General features: G+C 50.4%; 5 protein-coding genes across 5 annotated transcripts; 3 read left to right on the forward strand and 2 right to left on the reverse strand.

Annotated features, from left to right (window-relative positions):
- Positions 1 to 144: 144 nt before the first annotated feature.
- On the forward strand, positions 145 to 6,640 carry M431DRAFT_490649 (hypothetical protein; the record flags this gene model as incomplete). The annotated part of the gene is given in 8 exon segments (XM_024916826.1): positions 145 to 222; positions 294 to 489; positions 653 to 2,242; positions 2,305 to 2,383; positions 2,897 to 2,900; positions 2,920 to 2,990; positions 3,249 to 3,551; positions 3,682 to 6,640. 8 exon segments carry the CDS (start codon positions 145 to 147, stop codon positions 6,638 to 6,640), a joined length of 5,280 nt encoding a protein of 1,759 aa, XP_024778700.1.
- A 412-nt stretch (positions 6,641 to 7,052) lies between these two features.
- On the reverse strand, positions 7,053 to 8,518 carry M431DRAFT_503984 (hypothetical protein). The gene is made up of 4 exons (XM_024918388.1): positions 8,341 to 8,518; positions 7,538 to 8,124; positions 7,339 to 7,472; positions 7,053 to 7,270 (listed from the first exon to the last, which is right to left on the reverse strand). The coding sequence occupies exons 1-4, from the start codon at positions 8,391 to 8,393 to the stop codon at positions 7,142 to 7,144; spliced, it is 903 nt and encodes a 300-aa protein (XP_024778701.1). The 5' UTR covers positions 8,394 to 8,518; the 3' UTR covers positions 7,053 to 7,141.
- An 811-nt stretch (positions 8,519 to 9,329) lies between these two features.
- M431DRAFT_1689 (hypothetical protein) lies at positions 9,330 to 12,201 on the forward strand (the record flags this gene model as incomplete). The annotated part of the gene is made up of 5 exons (XM_024913013.1): positions 9,330 to 9,479; positions 9,553 to 11,166; positions 11,229 to 11,480; positions 11,552 to 12,001; positions 12,061 to 12,201. The coding sequence occupies 5 exons, from the start codon at positions 9,330 to 9,332 to the stop codon at positions 12,199 to 12,201; spliced, it is 2,607 nt and encodes an 868-aa protein (XP_024778702.1).
- An 866-nt stretch (positions 12,202 to 13,067) lies between these two features.
- M431DRAFT_503986 (glycoside hydrolase family 16 protein) lies at positions 13,068 to 14,992 on the reverse strand. The gene is made up of 2 exons (XM_024918389.1): positions 14,495 to 14,992; positions 13,068 to 14,420 (listed from the first exon to the last, which is right to left on the reverse strand). Exons 1-2 carry the CDS (start codon positions 14,595 to 14,597, stop codon positions 13,393 to 13,395), a joined length of 1,131 nt encoding a protein of 376 aa, XP_024778703.1. The 5' UTR covers positions 14,598 to 14,992; the 3' UTR covers positions 13,068 to 13,392.
- M431DRAFT_293379 (hypothetical protein) lies at positions 14,798 to 15,587 on the forward strand. The gene has a single exon (XM_024914106.1). The coding sequence runs from the start codon at positions 14,998 to 15,000 to the stop codon at positions 15,418 to 15,420; it is 423 nt and encodes a 140-aa protein (XP_024778704.1). The 5' UTR covers positions 14,798 to 14,997; the 3' UTR covers positions 15,421 to 15,587.
- The last annotated feature ends 81 nt before the right edge of the window (positions 15,588 to 15,668 follow it).

Raw genomic sequence — 15,668 nt, forward strand, 5'->3', positions numbered from 1 at the left:
GGGGGCCGGCGCTTCACCGCCCGCTGACAAGGGGCCGAGTTGAGCCACACGTCGCATCTCGTGCAACCTGCCACTAGAATAGAGCTCCCGAGCTGCCTCATCCAAAACCCCCCCACGAGCTCCCCGCTTGCACGGCCAGCAATCATGGCTCTGCGCGCGGAATTCAGCACCGAGCAAATCCGGGGCAAAGCGCGCAAGGACCTGCTCTACCTGCTCGAGGGTGTAAGTAAGGCTCACTGTCTCTGTCTGGGGACCTTCCCGGCTGCTAAACACACAGCTTGACGTTTCTGTAGGTCCGCGGCAAGAAGAACCTCGTGTTTGACCGCAGCCTGGTCGGCCCCATCGGCACAATCGTCAAGGTTGCTACGCTTCAAGAGTATGGCGTCGATAAGTTCTTCATTCTCGAGAATAACAACGTGGATGCGAGCCAGCGCAATGTCGTCTTTGTGGCTCGTGGAGAATGCGGCCGACATGCAGAGGCCATAGCAGGTAAGATACGGGTTGCGGTGCGATATGATGTGGTAACCAGTTCTCACTGGCCACATCGAATGTCTACCGTCGTGCGTGTGAAATCGAAATCAAAACTACTAGCTAGCTACCCGGTGTAGTTCTTGTCCTGGCCGAGTGAGCTGACGCACATGTGCCTCTACAGCTCAGATCAAACGAATTCAGCGGGAAAGCCAGACGACTCATGATTTCCACATATTCTGGGTGCCTCGGCGCACTCTTGTATCCGACCAACTGCTCGAGGAAGCTGGCATTCTCGGCGACGTCAACATATCCGAGCTACCACTGCTCTTTTTCCCGCTTGAAGATGACGTCTTATCGCTTGAGTTAGAAGATTCCTTCAAGGACCTCTACCTGTCCAAAGATATCACTCCAAACTTTCTCATGGCCAAGGCACTCATGGAAGTGCAGCAGAACCATGGCTTGTTCCCAAGAATCATTGGTAAAGGCGACAATGCGAAGCGGGTGGCCGATCTCCTCGTTCGTATGCGTCAAGAGCGGCTGGCGGGCGAGAATGGAAGCGACGTCAAGACGGCACTTACCCCCAGCACGACCAATGAGAGCGTCATAATTATCGATCGTGAAGTCGACTTTGTCACCCCGTTGCTCACGCAGCTAACATATGAGGGCCTCATTGATGAGATTTTTGAAATTCAGAATAACCAGGCCAAGGTTGACACGACCATTGTGGGAGCACCGGCGCAGTCTTCCGCGGCCACATCACAGAGCAGAAAACGGACGGTTCAGCTCGACTCCAGCGATAAATTATACGAGCAGTTACGCAATGCAAATTTTGCCATCGTGGGCGGGCTGCTCAACAAAGTCGCGAGACGCCTACAAAAGGTCCAAACTGATTACGAGAGCAAGCATAAGACCAAGACGATTGCCGAGCTCAAAGAATTCGTGAGCCAACTACCTGGCTACCAACAGGAACACCAGAGCGCGAGGATACACACCGGTCTCGCCGAGGAAATCATCAAGCACACGCGGACAGATCTATTCAAAGGCCTCCTGGAGGTTCAGCAGAATCTAGCTGCCGGTGCCGATCCATCGTCGCAATTTGACGGCATCGAAGAGCTGATAGCCAGAGACGCTCCCCTACGAGAGACGCTTCGGCTGCTCTGTATATACTCGTGCATATCTGGAGGTATCAAGCCCAAGGACTTGGAGCAATTCAAACGCCTAATACTTCAAGGGTATGGCTATCAGCACCTCCTCACGCTCAACAACTTGGAGAAGCTCCAACTATTCCTATCGCGCTCATCTCCACTTGCGGGTATGATCCCCATGGCGGGGAATTCTGGTGCTGACGGGAACAAAACCAACTACACGTATCTACGAAAGCAGCTACGGCTGATTGTCGATGAAGTGCAAGAGGACGATCCCAACGACATCGCATACGTGTATAGCGGCTATGCCCCTCTTTCGATCCGACTGGTACAATGCATCCTTCAGAAACAGTACCTGCTGTCTATAACGAAGGGCACCGTCTCAGCGAATGCTGGCGGCGGTGCTCCCGGAGCAGGAACACAAGGATGGCAAGGATTCGACGAAGCTGTCAAGCACGTTCGAGGGCAGACTTTCTATGAACTTCAGAAGGGCGAGGACAAGGCGGTCAAGGCAAGGGCCCTCTTGTCCGGCAGCGGACATAAGCAGACAGTCTTTGTGGTCTTCATCGGAGGAGTCACGTTTACTGAGATTGCCGCGTTGAGATTTATCGCGAAGCAAGAAGAAGGTAAGCGAAATCGAGGCGTGGTACGGGTCTATCCAGTGCTCACGGCTAACTTTTATTTTCAGGTCGGAGAAATATTGTCATCTGTGCGACTTCTATAATTAGCGGGAACCGCATGATGGACGCGGCAATCGAGAAAGAAGCGTTCGCGCGCAAGGAGGCGGCGCTGCCCAACAGCCCTTAGGCTCAAGGTTATCAGAGTCGTATACGATGTTTTGGAGTTGACGGCGTACTGGTTGGTGGGGGTTTATTCTCGTGGAGCATGAGAGCGTCTCGGTCAAGATTTGGCATGACTGCGTTTTTTCTTCTTCTCCTTTCTTCCCTTTGAATCTTAATCGAGCTGTCTCGTCGCTGATGCCTCAGTGGTTTGAAGTTGATTCCTCGCGAGATACTGGCGGACTTAGTTCATTAGAGCGCGCCCCACATCAGGGAGCGTCGCGATTGGATTGCTTGCCTCACGTGACCGGTGCCTATGCGATGAACTCGGCGTTCTTGAGGGGCCGCGATGAGCTGATGGCTCTATTATTTCCTGCTCATTGGCCCTTCCTTGGAGTAAAATACTGGCCACTGTGCCGCTGAACTTGATTCATTCCAGCCTGAAAACCCTCAATGGTCCGATAATCGATGACAGTGGCCCATTTTGGACTTACATCGCAGCCTTGTAGCCACTACTCCTTTAGATACACTCCTTAGCCAGTGAAGCTCCAAACGACTTATTATTCCGCTTACAAAATAGGTATATACACCGCGAGTGAGAGCATCGGGGTCTCTTGGCTGACAACCCAACCAGACAGGCAAATTTGATGGCAGACTCCATCATCATATGATGCGTCTACCCAGCGTCATGCCGTATGACTGTCATACTACCGAGTGTCGTCGTCGATGATCCCGTCTCCATTCCGACATCCGTAGCCTCTCATATATCGACACCGACCCTACCTAATCACTGTCAGAGCAGGTGCCTTGTTAGACCATTCGCCATGGCAACTGGTGTCGAAAATCATCTCAGTCTAGAAAAGGAAGTGCCGATTGGGCCGAGTTTTTCGTACCCGCAAGACGTCGACACCTCGTCGCCAATATCAAGCCTAGCGCCGGAGTCTGTCACCCACAGCCAGAGCCAGAGCCAGAGCCAGATACCGGCGTCGCCCAGCAGCAGTCTAAGCTATCCCCAGGTATCGGGGCAGGGCTCGTCGGATGAGTCTTCAGAGGTCGCACCCGAGATTGTTGTGTGGACGGAAGATATGGATCTGAGCAGCAGCAGCCTATCAACCCATGACCCAGAAGACTCTTCTGGCATGCATCTTGATACGGAGTGAGTCTATGACCGCCACCCTAAGAAAAAAAAATCACGTCGTTGGAATCTTTCTTTTCTTTTTCCCCTTTCTTTTTATTTATATATAGTTGTTAAAGGCTTATTCTAATTATTTTCAATCCTTGGGTAGTGATGAGAAGCATCAGCACAGCGATGATAGCCCGCTACCAGTCGAACCCACAGACGACCCCATTGCTGAGTCGTTCTCTTCTTCGCATTCCTCCTTAACAGACCTTTCAGACGCTTCACGGTCTCCTTCAATTGTCTCTAGTAAGGCTACGACACCTGTCGAGACTGAAATACCTAGTCGCCCACAGGTTGTTAGGGCGGCACAAAGCTTTTCGGCATCATCGCACCGCCATGATATTGAACGTTTGACCTTCAACGTTCGGCCGAAGTCATCTGTCCCGACAGATATTCCATCCTACCAATATGCCAGCGAGTGCATCGCTGCCGCCGAATCATCGCGGCTAAATCCGTACGCGCTACATCCTGAAGAGTATCACTTCCTGCGGCATCACATATCCCACTCTCAAGTTACGACATACCTGAATATCAGAAACGGCATACTGCGCATATGGATGAAGCAGCCATCGGTCAGTGTAACACGGCACGAGGCGGTCGGATGTGCTAATGCGCGCTGGTTCGATGCTGCGAACGTGTGTTACGACTGGCTGATTCGTCGTGGATACATAAACTATGGCTGCGTGCAGCTTCCTGAACCCCAATCTGAACTCAGGAACGAGCCCCCTACAAAGAAGCGAAAGACTATTGCTGTAATTGGAGCAGGCATCTCAGGCTTATCCTGCGCCAGGCAGCTAGATTGTCTCTTTAAGCAGCACGCGGGCCACTTCTATGCAAGAGGTGAAGAGCCACCCAAGGTGATTCTTCTCGAAGGCAGAGGTCGCGTTGGAGGCAGAGTGTATTCTCGAGAGTTCAAAACAAGAACATCCGAGAGCGAAATTGAATTCAAGGGAAAGAGACATACCGCCGAAATGGGTGGCATGATTATCACGGGGTTTGATCGCGGCAATCCCTTGAACGTGATTGTCCGCGGTCAGCTGGGTATACCATATCATTCCCTTACTGCTGAGACTACAATTTACGACAGCAATGGCAAACCGGTAGACCCAATCAGGGATCTCCTGGTTGAAAAACTCTACAATGATTGTTTAGATCGCGTCAGCGAGTTCAAGTTCAAGTCCCAGCCATCCAAGTTGATTGAGGGCAACCGTGACCTAATCGATGATGGTCGGGATAGCCCCGGAGACGGCTCCAAGACGATAATGCAAGCTGAAGAGGCCACCGCTGCGCTTCCCGATGCTCCATCAGTGTCCCAACAAAACGTACCCGAGACAGTAAACATGGTTCCAGTCTCTGCAGATAAGCTGACGGGCCGAGTACATAACGAGCCTGGAGTCCCCGCAACTATCAAGGCATCAGAAAAGGCAAGGCTGATGGGATGGAACATCAGACCGGGGGCAGCAGAGAAAGGCAACCTTGATTTAACACCTGCCACTACTCTGGAAGGATCAACATTAGGATCAGTCTTGGACCACGCCATTACCCAGTACAAAAACATTGTTGATCTAAACGCGCAAGACCACCGATTAATAAATTGGCACATTGCCAATCTAGAATATAGCAACGCTACAAATCTGCATAAGCTGAGCCTCGGTCTATGGGACATTGATGCCGGCAACGAATGGGAGGGCAACCACACCATGGTTGTCGGCGGCTATCAGAGTGTCGCCCGTGGCCTGCTCCAATGTCCATCGCCGCTCGACATTATGACCAAGTTCCCAGTGCAGAAAATTACCTACAACGGCGAGGGTTTTGATGGAGTAGCTATCATTGAAAGCGAAGATGGTACACAAGTAGAGGCCGATGCCATCGTCTGCACTATACCCCTTGGCGTCCTCAAGCAAGGTAGTATTGGCTTCGAGCCTCCGCTGCCTTCGGAGAAGACGGATGCAATTGGTCGACTAGGGTTTGGTATCCTCAACAAGGTTGTCTTGCTTTACGACAAGGTGTTTTGGGATTCAGACAGACATATCTTTGGTGTACTCCGAGATGCGACCAACCGTCATAGCACATCTCAACAAGACTATAGCACAAATCGGGGACGCTTCTTCCAGTGGTTCAATGTCACCAATACAACTGGTCTGCCCTGTCTAATCGCACTCATGGCCGGAGACGCTGGCTTTGATACAGAGCATACGAGTAATGATAGTCTGGTTGCCGAGGCCACGGAGATACTGAGGAGCGTCTTCGGCAAAGACGTCCCTTATCCCATAGAAACGGTAGTGACGAGATGGGGCTCCGATCGGTTTGCCCGAGGCAGCTACTCTTCGGCTGCCCCCGATATGCTGCCAGAAGACTACAACGTCATGGCGCAACCCGCGGGCAATCTTTTTTTCGCTGGAGAGCATACCATCGGCACGCACCCAGCGACCGTTCACGGCGCATATTTATCAGGGCTGCGTGCTGCATCCGAAGTCTTGGAAGCAATTATTGGGCCCATTGAGGTGCCGACTCCTCTCGTTCTCCCAAGGGACTCACTTTTGCTGCATAAACGTAAGGAGGCGGCCAAGGATCCCCGGCAGGCACGCTTAGAAGCATATGAGATAGAGGTATGGGAGCACGTCCTCTCCAAGATTGGCGACCGGCCATTGCGCCCGAACAAGGTGTCCGGTAGTGCCTACATCTTATTCAGCAAGGCTCATTTTGAAGCCGCAAAAAAGAAATGCGAAGAAAGCCGCAAACCCGGCAAGACACGGTCCCTGCCAAACGAGGTTCGCATAATGACATCTCGTATGTGGAAAGAGGCCACGCCGGACGAAAGAAAACCATATGAAGAACAGGCCGCCGAGCAGAAGAAGCTTTACCTTCAAGCGATGCAGGAGTATACTGAGCTGGCGGAGAAGTGGGATCGCCAAGCCATCGCGCTCCGAGCTGCCTACGAACAGGAGCATCCTAGCTTGCCCGGTCCGGAGGAAGGGCCGGAGGATGCGTCTATGATGCAGAAGCATCGGCGGGCGAGGAACGTGAGTTATGCAGAGGGTGGAGACAGCGATGTGGAATTATAAAATTGGCCACTGGTCTCCTCGTTTGTGGCATTATATACCTGGTGTTTGGATGCTTCGGTCCCGCAGGATTTGTAAAGGCGTTGATAAAAGTCTTGCTTGAGGATGGGTTCATATTACCCATCTAGGTGCTGCATGTCTATAGGACGAGGTATATAAATTAATCGATCAATTGGAAGTCGTCTCCATTAAATTATTCGTAGCTTTCGAGCTTGCCAATACCGAGTCAAGTAATACAGTATGAGGATCAATCATTCATTCGATCATTTTTATTTCATCTTGATGCAACATTTCCGTTCGAGCTGGTATCTACTAAAAAAAATTATTTGTGGGTTTGATACACTGACTGGGGACACCGCGCTGGGTAACCTCTAGCTTTGTTATTACACAGGATGAAAAAAGTATGTAGTTTTTTCTTTTCTCTTTCTCCGGCGTGCCAGCTCTTTGCTTTCTTTCTACCGACAAAAAAAGAAGTAAAAAAATCAAAAATATTTTTTTCTTTCTTTACATTTCTTCGGAGGCAATAGCACCAGTAATAATCTCGACGAGCTCTCCGGTAATGACAGCCTGTCGGGTACGGTTGTACAGAATCTGGTACTTTCCGATCATCTCACCAGCATTTTTGGAGGCGTTCTGAGGGATTTAATTAGCGTCATTGAAAAAAAGAGTAGAATGAGAAAATTTTGTAATTAAAAACTTACCTCCATGGCGTTTCGTCGGGCAGACTGCTCGCAGGCGTGACCCTCAGCCAGAGCCCAGTAGAGGGAGTTGGCAAGGGAGTACTCGCGCAGGTTGGCAAGGGCCTCATCCTCAACCTCAAAGGCGGAGATGTTGGCTATGTAGACGGTTAGCCTCATTTTGCATTTAAAAAATGGTAAAAGCGGTAGAAGTGCGACATACGGGACTGAGAAATGGCCTCCTCGGAAAATGCCTCAATGAAGGTAGGCTCGTAGCTGGTGGCGTTGATGAACTTGTTGTACAGGATCTTGACATCCGTGTACTCAGTGGGCAGCAGGACGATCTGGTCGGCGATAGCCTGGGCATCGGCAAAGGTAGGAATGTCCTTGCCAATACCGGCGAAGTTAAGCTGGATACCCTTGGCGTTGGTTCGCGACAGCTGGGCCTTGCACTTCTCGCCAATGATGACCAGGTCGAAAGGAGGCTCCTCAGCAGACATGCGGCGGATGGTACGGCTCAAACCAGAGTGAATACCACCGCAGAGACCCTTGTCGGAAGAGCAGACAATAACGAGGGACTTCTTCTCCTCAGCCTCGGCGGCAGTGGTCTCGGCGGACTTGAAGACCTCGTTGGAAGCCTCGCCGTACTTGCGGGAGTCGTTCATGCTGCGGGTAGCACGGGTGAGCTTGGTAGAGGCGACGACCTTCATGGTGTTGGTGATCTTCTCGATGTTTCGAATCGACTTCAAACGAGTCTCGATCTCACGGAGCGTCGCATAGGTGGCGGCAGTGCTGGGGCCAGCAGCAGCTCTAGAGCACTCATTGTTAGTCCTATATACGCTGATTGTATTTTTTATCTCTTCTCCGTCTTCTCCATAGATAAATTCCATATGCTCTCGGCCAACTCTGGCGCTAGCTGTCGTCGAGGCGCTCATGGATCGCAAAACTCCAATCGCGGGCCATTTGAGGCTCCCGCGGCTATAACAAATTTCTTATAGATGCTAGTCGGAGGGAAGAAAAACTCACCGGGGAGCTGCAACGGCAGCTCGCAGAGCCGGTCGGGCAACCCTTGACAACATTCTGGCAAGTGTGAAAATTCAAACTAAGCCCTCTGGCCAACGCAGACCCAATTGATCGTGACGTGGATCAATTGACGGGGTGTTCGTGGGGATGCAGTTCGGGTTGGTGAGTGATTGCAGTTTTGCTCACTTTGCCGGCAAATCGACGGGAAAGCTCGGGTCCGGAGTACCTTGTACCTTCGTACCAGAATGCGGGCGGTGCAGCCTTGCTATTCGCTAACGCCGTTGGCAGCGCATCACTAGCAAAAGTGTTATGCCACCTTTCCAGTAGTCCCCCGCTACAGAGATATCAAAAGTGGGTATGCCGAATATTGCTATAGCCCGCATTGCAGGGTAGGCATCGAAGCCGATTAGATGCATAAGGCTTTTCAAAGCCGAAAACACGAGGCGATCCTTCTTACACTCTTTTCCGCCAGCTTTTCTGCGTTCCTCAGGCTTTCTCTCGCCCGGGGCTGTCGAGGTTCACTTCTCGCCAGCCTTATCTGAATTTCGCAGATCTGTTCTCGTCTCTTTTCCCCCGAGTTTCCCTCGGCCTTACACTTTGCAATCGCGGCTGCAGCATTCCTTACGTTGCTCGCTCCTCATTCAGAGCCTTGCGTCCGCCGAGTGCCAGCTGGTCCTCGCTTCAAACCATGGGTACCGACAGCTCAGACGATGACATGCCTCTTGCGAGGCCAAACGGGCGTTGTAAGACTTCTCCATCCTCCCTCTTGATGTATTTTCTCTTCTCCCAGTTTCCCAACTCAGGCATATCCTCAACACACGCGACTGCGACTGCGCCGGCGCTTACGGGAGACGCATCAATCCATGTCCAATCGCGCGCAAGTAAGCATTGGCATTTGGCTAATCGCAGCATCGACTCTAGTGTCATCCTCCAAGATATCCCGCGCCCAAGACATCGCCTTAGATAAGTCTGTGCCTAAGAAAGGCTCTGGGATGGCGGGACTGTCCATCCGTAACGGACCTGTCGAAAATGGCGACATGGACTTGGATTCGCCCTCTACAAACGGGGCGAAGCGTAAGTCACGAGTCTCGTTAACGCAGGTCGATTACAAAGATGGATCAGATAGCGATGGTGAACCTCTGGTAGGCGATTCCCTTCGTAGCAAGGCTGGCAAACGGCTTCATAGGTACCGTCAGCTAACGGCTTGGTATTTAGGCAAAACGACCACGATCTAAAAAGGTCGAGCAATCCGATTCGGACGATGAACCCATGGTCAAAGCTAGAGGGAAGAAGCTGCCTCCTTCTTACAAGGAAACCGCACTGCCTGAATCCTCCTCTGATGAGCAGCCTCTAGGTGTCAAGCTGGCCAAGAAAAAGGCTGACATCGAGAAGAAGGCCGAGAAGGAGGCTAAATCTATTCGTGCTAAAGAAGCAAAGGCAAAGGCTACACCGAAGAAGGCCCTCAAGAACGAATCAGATGATGACCTGCCTCTCGCAGCCAAAAAGCGGCAGTCAAATGGTTCGGCGGTAAAGAGAAAGTCCACTGGACTAAAGAAGGAGGAGTCTGATTCTGATGCACCCATTTCCAAGAAGTCGAAACCGGCTAGTGCTTCTGCCAAGGGGAAGAAAGCAGTATCGGCAAAGGACACCAAAGACACCAAGAAAGCCAAATCCAAAGAACCCAGCGAGGAGGAAGAGGAGGAGGAATTTGAGTGGTGGAATGCGCCGAAGCGAGAAGACGACAGCATCAAGTGGCGAACCCTCGAGCACAACGGAGTTTTGTTCGCGCCAGAATATGAACCCCTTCCGAAACACATAAAGATGTACTACGATGGCAAACCCGTCTCACTCGCCCCGGAAGCAGAGGAGGTCGCCACTTTTTGGGTTGCCATGATGACTGCCGCATCTACTCATCACTTGGAGAACCCTATTTTCCGAAAAAACTTCTTTACAGACTTCTCTGAAATTATCAAGAAGCACGGCGCTAAAGATGCCCAAGGGAACAAGATTGACATCAAGAGCTTGGATAAGTGCGATTTCTCCAAGATGGCAGAATACTGGACAGCAAAGAATGAAGCCAAGAAGAGCATGACCAAGGAGGAGAAAGCAGCTGCCAAGGCTGAGAAAGATGCGCTCGAGGCTCCGTATCTTTACTGTACGTGGGATGGAAGAAAGCAAAAGGTTGGCAACTTCCGAGTGGAACCTCCCAGCTTATTCCGTGGGCGAGGCGAACATCCCAAGACTGGTAAGGTCAAAGTTCGAGTTATGCCGGAACAGATCACCATCAATATTGGCAAAGGTGCCAAGGTGCCAACTCCGCCAGCAGGGCACAAGTGGAAAGCCGTCCAGCACGACCAGAAGGCTACGTGGCTTGCCATGTGGCAGGAAAACATCAACGGCGCTTACAAGTACGTCATGCTTGGAGCTGCCAGTGATGTGAAAGGACAGAGTGACTACAAGAAGTTCGAAAAGGCTCGTGAGCTCAAGAAGCACATTGACAAGATCCGCCGTGACTACACCAAGGATCTCAAGAGTGAGGTCATGGCAGATCGTCAGCGCGCAACAGCCATGTATCTGATCGACAAACTTGCGCTCAGAGCTGGAAATGAGAAAGACACGGAAAATGAAGCCGACACTGTTGGTTGCTGCTCTTTGAAGTACGAGCATATCACCTTGCAGCCCCCAGATCAAGTCACATTTGACTTTCTGGGTAAGGACAGTATTAGATACAACGAAACGGCCCGTGTTGATCCGCAAGTCTTCAAGAATCTGAAACTGTTCAAGAAGGCGCCAAAGACGGACGGCGATGATCTCTTCGATCGCCTCAACGTAAGCAACACAACACACCTCGTCTGAATTAAAGAGAGCTGAATACTAACTATCAATGCCAGACGTCTCAACTGAACAAGCATCTCAACAGCTATATGCCTGGGTTGACTGCCAAGGTTTTCCGTACCTACAATGCGTCCTACACCATGTCTGAGCTGCTCAAGGAACTCGGGAAAGATCCACGCTCTCGCGGCACTATCGCGGAGAAGGTGAAGCTTTACAATGACTGTAACCGTAAGGTCGCCATTCTTTGCAATCACAAGCGAACTGTTGGCGCAGGGCACGAGCAGCAAATGCAAAAGCTTGGAGATAGGGTAAGTCACATTCTCTTATTCAATAAACTCTTAAACCCGAGAAGACGAACACAGTGCTAACTCCTACTCAGATCAAAGGCCTCAGGTATCAAAAATGGCGAACCAAGAAGATGATGCTCGACATTGATCCAACTCAAAAGAAGAAGAAGGGCGCAGCCTTCTTTGAGAAAGATGAAGATCTCGATGACGAGTGGATCAAGGAGCACCAACAATTCCTGATTGAGGAGCAACGCACCAAGATCACGAAGAAATTCGAGAAGGATAACGAGAAACTTAAGGCTAACAAAGAACGAGTTTTGCCTGAAAAGGAGCTTAAGGAGCGTCTCCAGGCAGTCAAGGAACTCGAGGCCAAATTCAAAAAGGAGAACAAAACCAACAAGGTGGAGGCCGAGGGCAGAGGAGCAAGCGTGGAGAAGTTCTTGGGCGCTATTGACAAGATTGACGAGCGCATCCGGGTCTTGGAAACACAGGCCGAAGACCGTGATGGCAACAAGGAGGTTGCCCTGAGCACTTCAAAGATTGTAAGTCACCTCGGCAATACCGCTAATAAAAATATGAGAATGCTAACAATGAGCCGTAGAATTACATCGACCCTCGTCTGACGGTGGTGTTCTCAAAGAAGTTTGATGTTCCTATTGAGAAGTTCTTCTCCAAGACTCTCCGAGACAAGTTCCGATGGGCTATCAAGTCAGTCGAGGACGCGGAAGACTGGGAATTCTAGACACAGAACCAGCCCAGAAGACAGATACAAGAGGCGAAGCATTCACATTGCTCTTCCTTCGCTAAAAGTTGTTTTTTTGCTTTTTTCTTAGTTCTTTTGCCTTTTCTTTTTTTGTTTTCCGCAGTGGTTTTTTCCCTCTCACGTTATATATACATGTTACGGTAAAGGTGGTACTTCCACCCCAGAATACGGCCATATCAGGTAGACGCGGCGCAGCAAAACGACACAAGTATTTATTTTATTATCACGGCTCCACGAACATTGTACGATGGAGTTAGAGGCAGACGGCGAAACTTGGAACATGGACGCACACGGCGGAAAGGGAAAGGGGGGTTTGGGCTCGGCTCACACAAAGTGCTTATTTCAGAGGAGTCTAGGACGATGGATGAGTGAAGGGTAGAAGGGACAGAATTCTTTCTTTACGACTGACAACAGATTTTCTGAGGGACGCATTCAAAAGAGTGAGGCGATGAGGGTGGGAGATAGCGAGAATCATAGCGAGGAATTGAGAGAGGCTTGAGCTTTTTTTTTTGAGCTTTCAGCCATGCTGTACTGTTTTAATTGAGTTTTTTTTTTTTTTTACCCCCTCTTGCTCGGTAGATTATACGAGTCTTCCGTTTGAACGTTATCATGTGATACCAGCTTAATGATGTTCCTTTTTTGTTTTTCCTTATATGTCGACGATAGAGGCTTCATTCCCGTGTCTTCTTTTGCTCTGGTGTTTTTATAGATATCTCTTACTCTAGGAACGAAAGACAAATATGTATTGGTGAAATGAAATTATCTGTCATTAGAAGCCAAATTGCGTTGATATTACATGTCGTCAATAACTTTATATGATGCGATTTGTTGTTCTTTCAGCTTGTGTCCAATGTAATTTATAACCATTGATGAGTAGAAGATAGTATTGACTCATTGGAAATGCTTGGAGCATCTCTACATCTATAGAGAGTATATATATACATATTCAATACCAAGACAACGATATATGATGCCATCTATAATAACTGTCCAAAACGCATGATGCAATGCAACGCCATAAAAAATGCAATCCCCGTGTGGAGCACATGTCTGTTGCTTCTTTGCCCAATTTATAAAACCGTGGTAGGAGACACTCTTTCCCGATATATACACCCATTCATTAATAACACATCAGCCATTAAACCCACATTTGCCTCGCACATAAACTCGCTATATCCTTGCAACAAAGGCCAACACACCAATAGCAAAGTGGCTCATCAGAAGCACCAACAGGGACGGCAGAGGCACACGGGACGCCGCACCCGCATTGCGTGCAATCTTGCCGTCTGGGTTCATATGCCAACCGCTAGGAATGCTTCCGATAGTGGCACCCGCAACCCACGGCCAGCTCTGAGTGGCCGTAGCTTGGCCTTTATTCGTGCCGATGCCACCAACGGGAATGGACAGCGCGGCTGTTGGGGTTGTGGCAGCATTACTGGCGCTTGCTGTGATGGTGAGGGAGTTTTCGTTGTTGGCGTTTCCGTTGATCTGGCCGCCGACGGCCTGAATGGACTGCCACGAGCCAGAGTTGTTGCTATAGACGTACTGCTTACCAGTAGAGTAGTCTGTGACAGTGATGCTCTGGACCAACATACTAAAGGGTCCCTTGCTGAAATCCGTAGGCCCCTGGGCCCATTGAACAGTGCCTGGAGCATTGGTGCTTGGATCACCGCCGGCCCAAGAGCCGAACTTGATCTGCATTGGCGTCTGCGGGTATTGATTCGCTTCAGCATTGGCCTGGGTCAGAGTGCGCAACACAGAATTGCCCGCCGTCCACACGATCCTGTCCTGGGTCCAGTCAATGGTGTACTTGATCCAGTTTGCTTGGGTACCCGAGACGCTGTGAAACTGTCCGCGGTTATACGTTGTCGTCTGGCCCTTGCCAAAGTAGTTGGACTGAACCTGGTCGGGCTCAGCACCTAGCCACTCCAAATCGATCTCATCAAGATCATCAGATTGCAACACCAGCGATGAGACAATGCCTGCTCCAGGGGCAGCTTTCATGGTGACTTCAACACGGCCAAACATGATGTAAAACACAGATTCGAGCTGTGGAGCGTCACCACCACCGGCCACCGTGAATGAGACGCCATTGCTGTCATATGTCGGCGCACCAGAAGCGACAAAGGAGTTAACAGAGCCCTTGGTGAAGTCCACATTGATAGTCATGCCCAGAGCCGTGTCAGCAGGGCATGAGCCTGTTGCGTCGCAAAAACACTACAGTCAGCCAAAAAGTTCCTTGTCAAAAAGCAGAGGCAATCAATCAACTCACTAGTTGTCAGCGGATTGCACCGGCTCCAAGTCTGCCCCAAAACAGCTCCGGGGAGCGTTAATGCAGCTACAGCCACGCAGGCAACGCTCGCCACAGGTCTCATGGCTGCAAGGAGGGCAAGAATGAAAAAAGTGACAGCAAAAGACGGGTGAGAGAAAGGGACGGGAGCCTGCAAGTGATGCAGCTTCGTGCAGCTTGTGTGGCAGAAGGTTTTTCCTAGCGCCACGCAAGGGAAAATAAGAAGCTCCAATAAGATATAGACAAAGAGAGGAAATGGTGTTGGAGCAGTTGCTTTGGAGTTGCTGTCACTTGCAGCAAGTCGTTCGCGTATTTAGCTGAACTAACAAGTAACGCAAGCCGTCAAATAGACGAGAGCGATGCAAGGGATGCCCGTGAAAGTTTGCTAGTCACTTTAGACTATATTCCCAGCATTCCAGAGTACCGAAAAAAAGCAATATAGAGACACAGCGATAGGGCAGTTTTGCAAAAATAAAATTGAAAAAATGAAGCCGCAGCTGAGATGCAGGTTTAAGCAAATGGCTGGTTATAAGCGGGGGCTTTGCACCTTCCCAGCCACTCGACTTGCCAATGTCCTCGTCATCGTCATCAAGGCCAATTGCCAAGGCAGGCGCGTATCCAAGATATCATCTTTTACGGAGCAGTCGCACGGATTTCTGGTTCTGTCCTCTCGTATCTCTTTTCTTTCTCGCCCGCTGCTTCCTTCTCTCACTTTTCGTCCCTCACAAGGCAAGTACATGTTGGTGCGTCTAGGCGCTGGGCAAGTCCTCCCTCACGTCAATGACCCCACCGCCTTCCGCCAATTTTCTCAGTTACGTTTAACCCGTTTAATCATTTTTTCTAGTTTTTCTTTTTATTTTGTTTTTGTCTTATTTATTGAACTTCACTTTTCCCAATTCTGTGCATAATGCATATGCAGCCAACGGTAGTTACTTTTGTCCTCTTGCTTCCTACCTAAAGCATCCCCAATCCCCCCATATCTCCAACAGCGCGCTTTTGGCGGTCAACCACTCATGCGCTGGCCACTGAGTGACAGCTGGCTCACGCATGCTTGCTTCTGTCCGATGTACCTAGCACCATTAAAGCGGGTGGTTGGGACCTGGCGCAGTAGCACGGCCGGCCCCTCTAGCCGCGAGCCGATTGGACGTAGTCACTT

This window comes from Trichoderma harzianum (assembly GCF_003025095.1).
Source record: "Trichoderma harzianum CBS 226.95 unplaced genomic scaffold M431scaffold_2, whole genome shotgun sequence".
Lineage (NCBI taxonomy): Eukaryota > Fungi > Ascomycota > Sordariomycetes > Hypocreales > Hypocreaceae > Trichoderma > Trichoderma harzianum.

Coding starts and splice junctions, on each gene's coding strand:
- M431DRAFT_503986 (XM_024918389.1), bottom strand. CDS start 14,597: ATGAGACCTGTGGCGAGCGTTGCCTGCGTGGCTGTAGCTGCATTAACG. Junction 14,421..14,494: donor GTGCAATCCGCTGACAACTA/GTGAGTTGATTG, acceptor GCGACGCAACAG/GCTCATGCCCTGCTGACACG.
- M431DRAFT_503984 (XM_024918388.1), bottom strand. CDS start 8,393: ATGTTGTCAAGGGTTGCCCGACCGGCTCTGCGAGCTGCCGTTGCAGCT. Junction 8,125..8,340: donor GCTGCCGTTGCAGCTCCCCG/GTGAGTTTTTCT, acceptor TGAGTGCTCTAG/AGCTGCTGCTGGCCCCAGCA. Junction 7,271..7,338: donor CCCGACGAAACGCCATGGAG/GTAAGTTTTTAA, acceptor TAAATCCCTCAG/AACGCCTCCAAAAATGCTGG.
- M431DRAFT_293379 (XM_024914106.1), top strand. CDS start 14,998: ATGAAGCCGCAGCTGAGATGCAGGTTTAAGCAAATGGCTGGTTATAAG.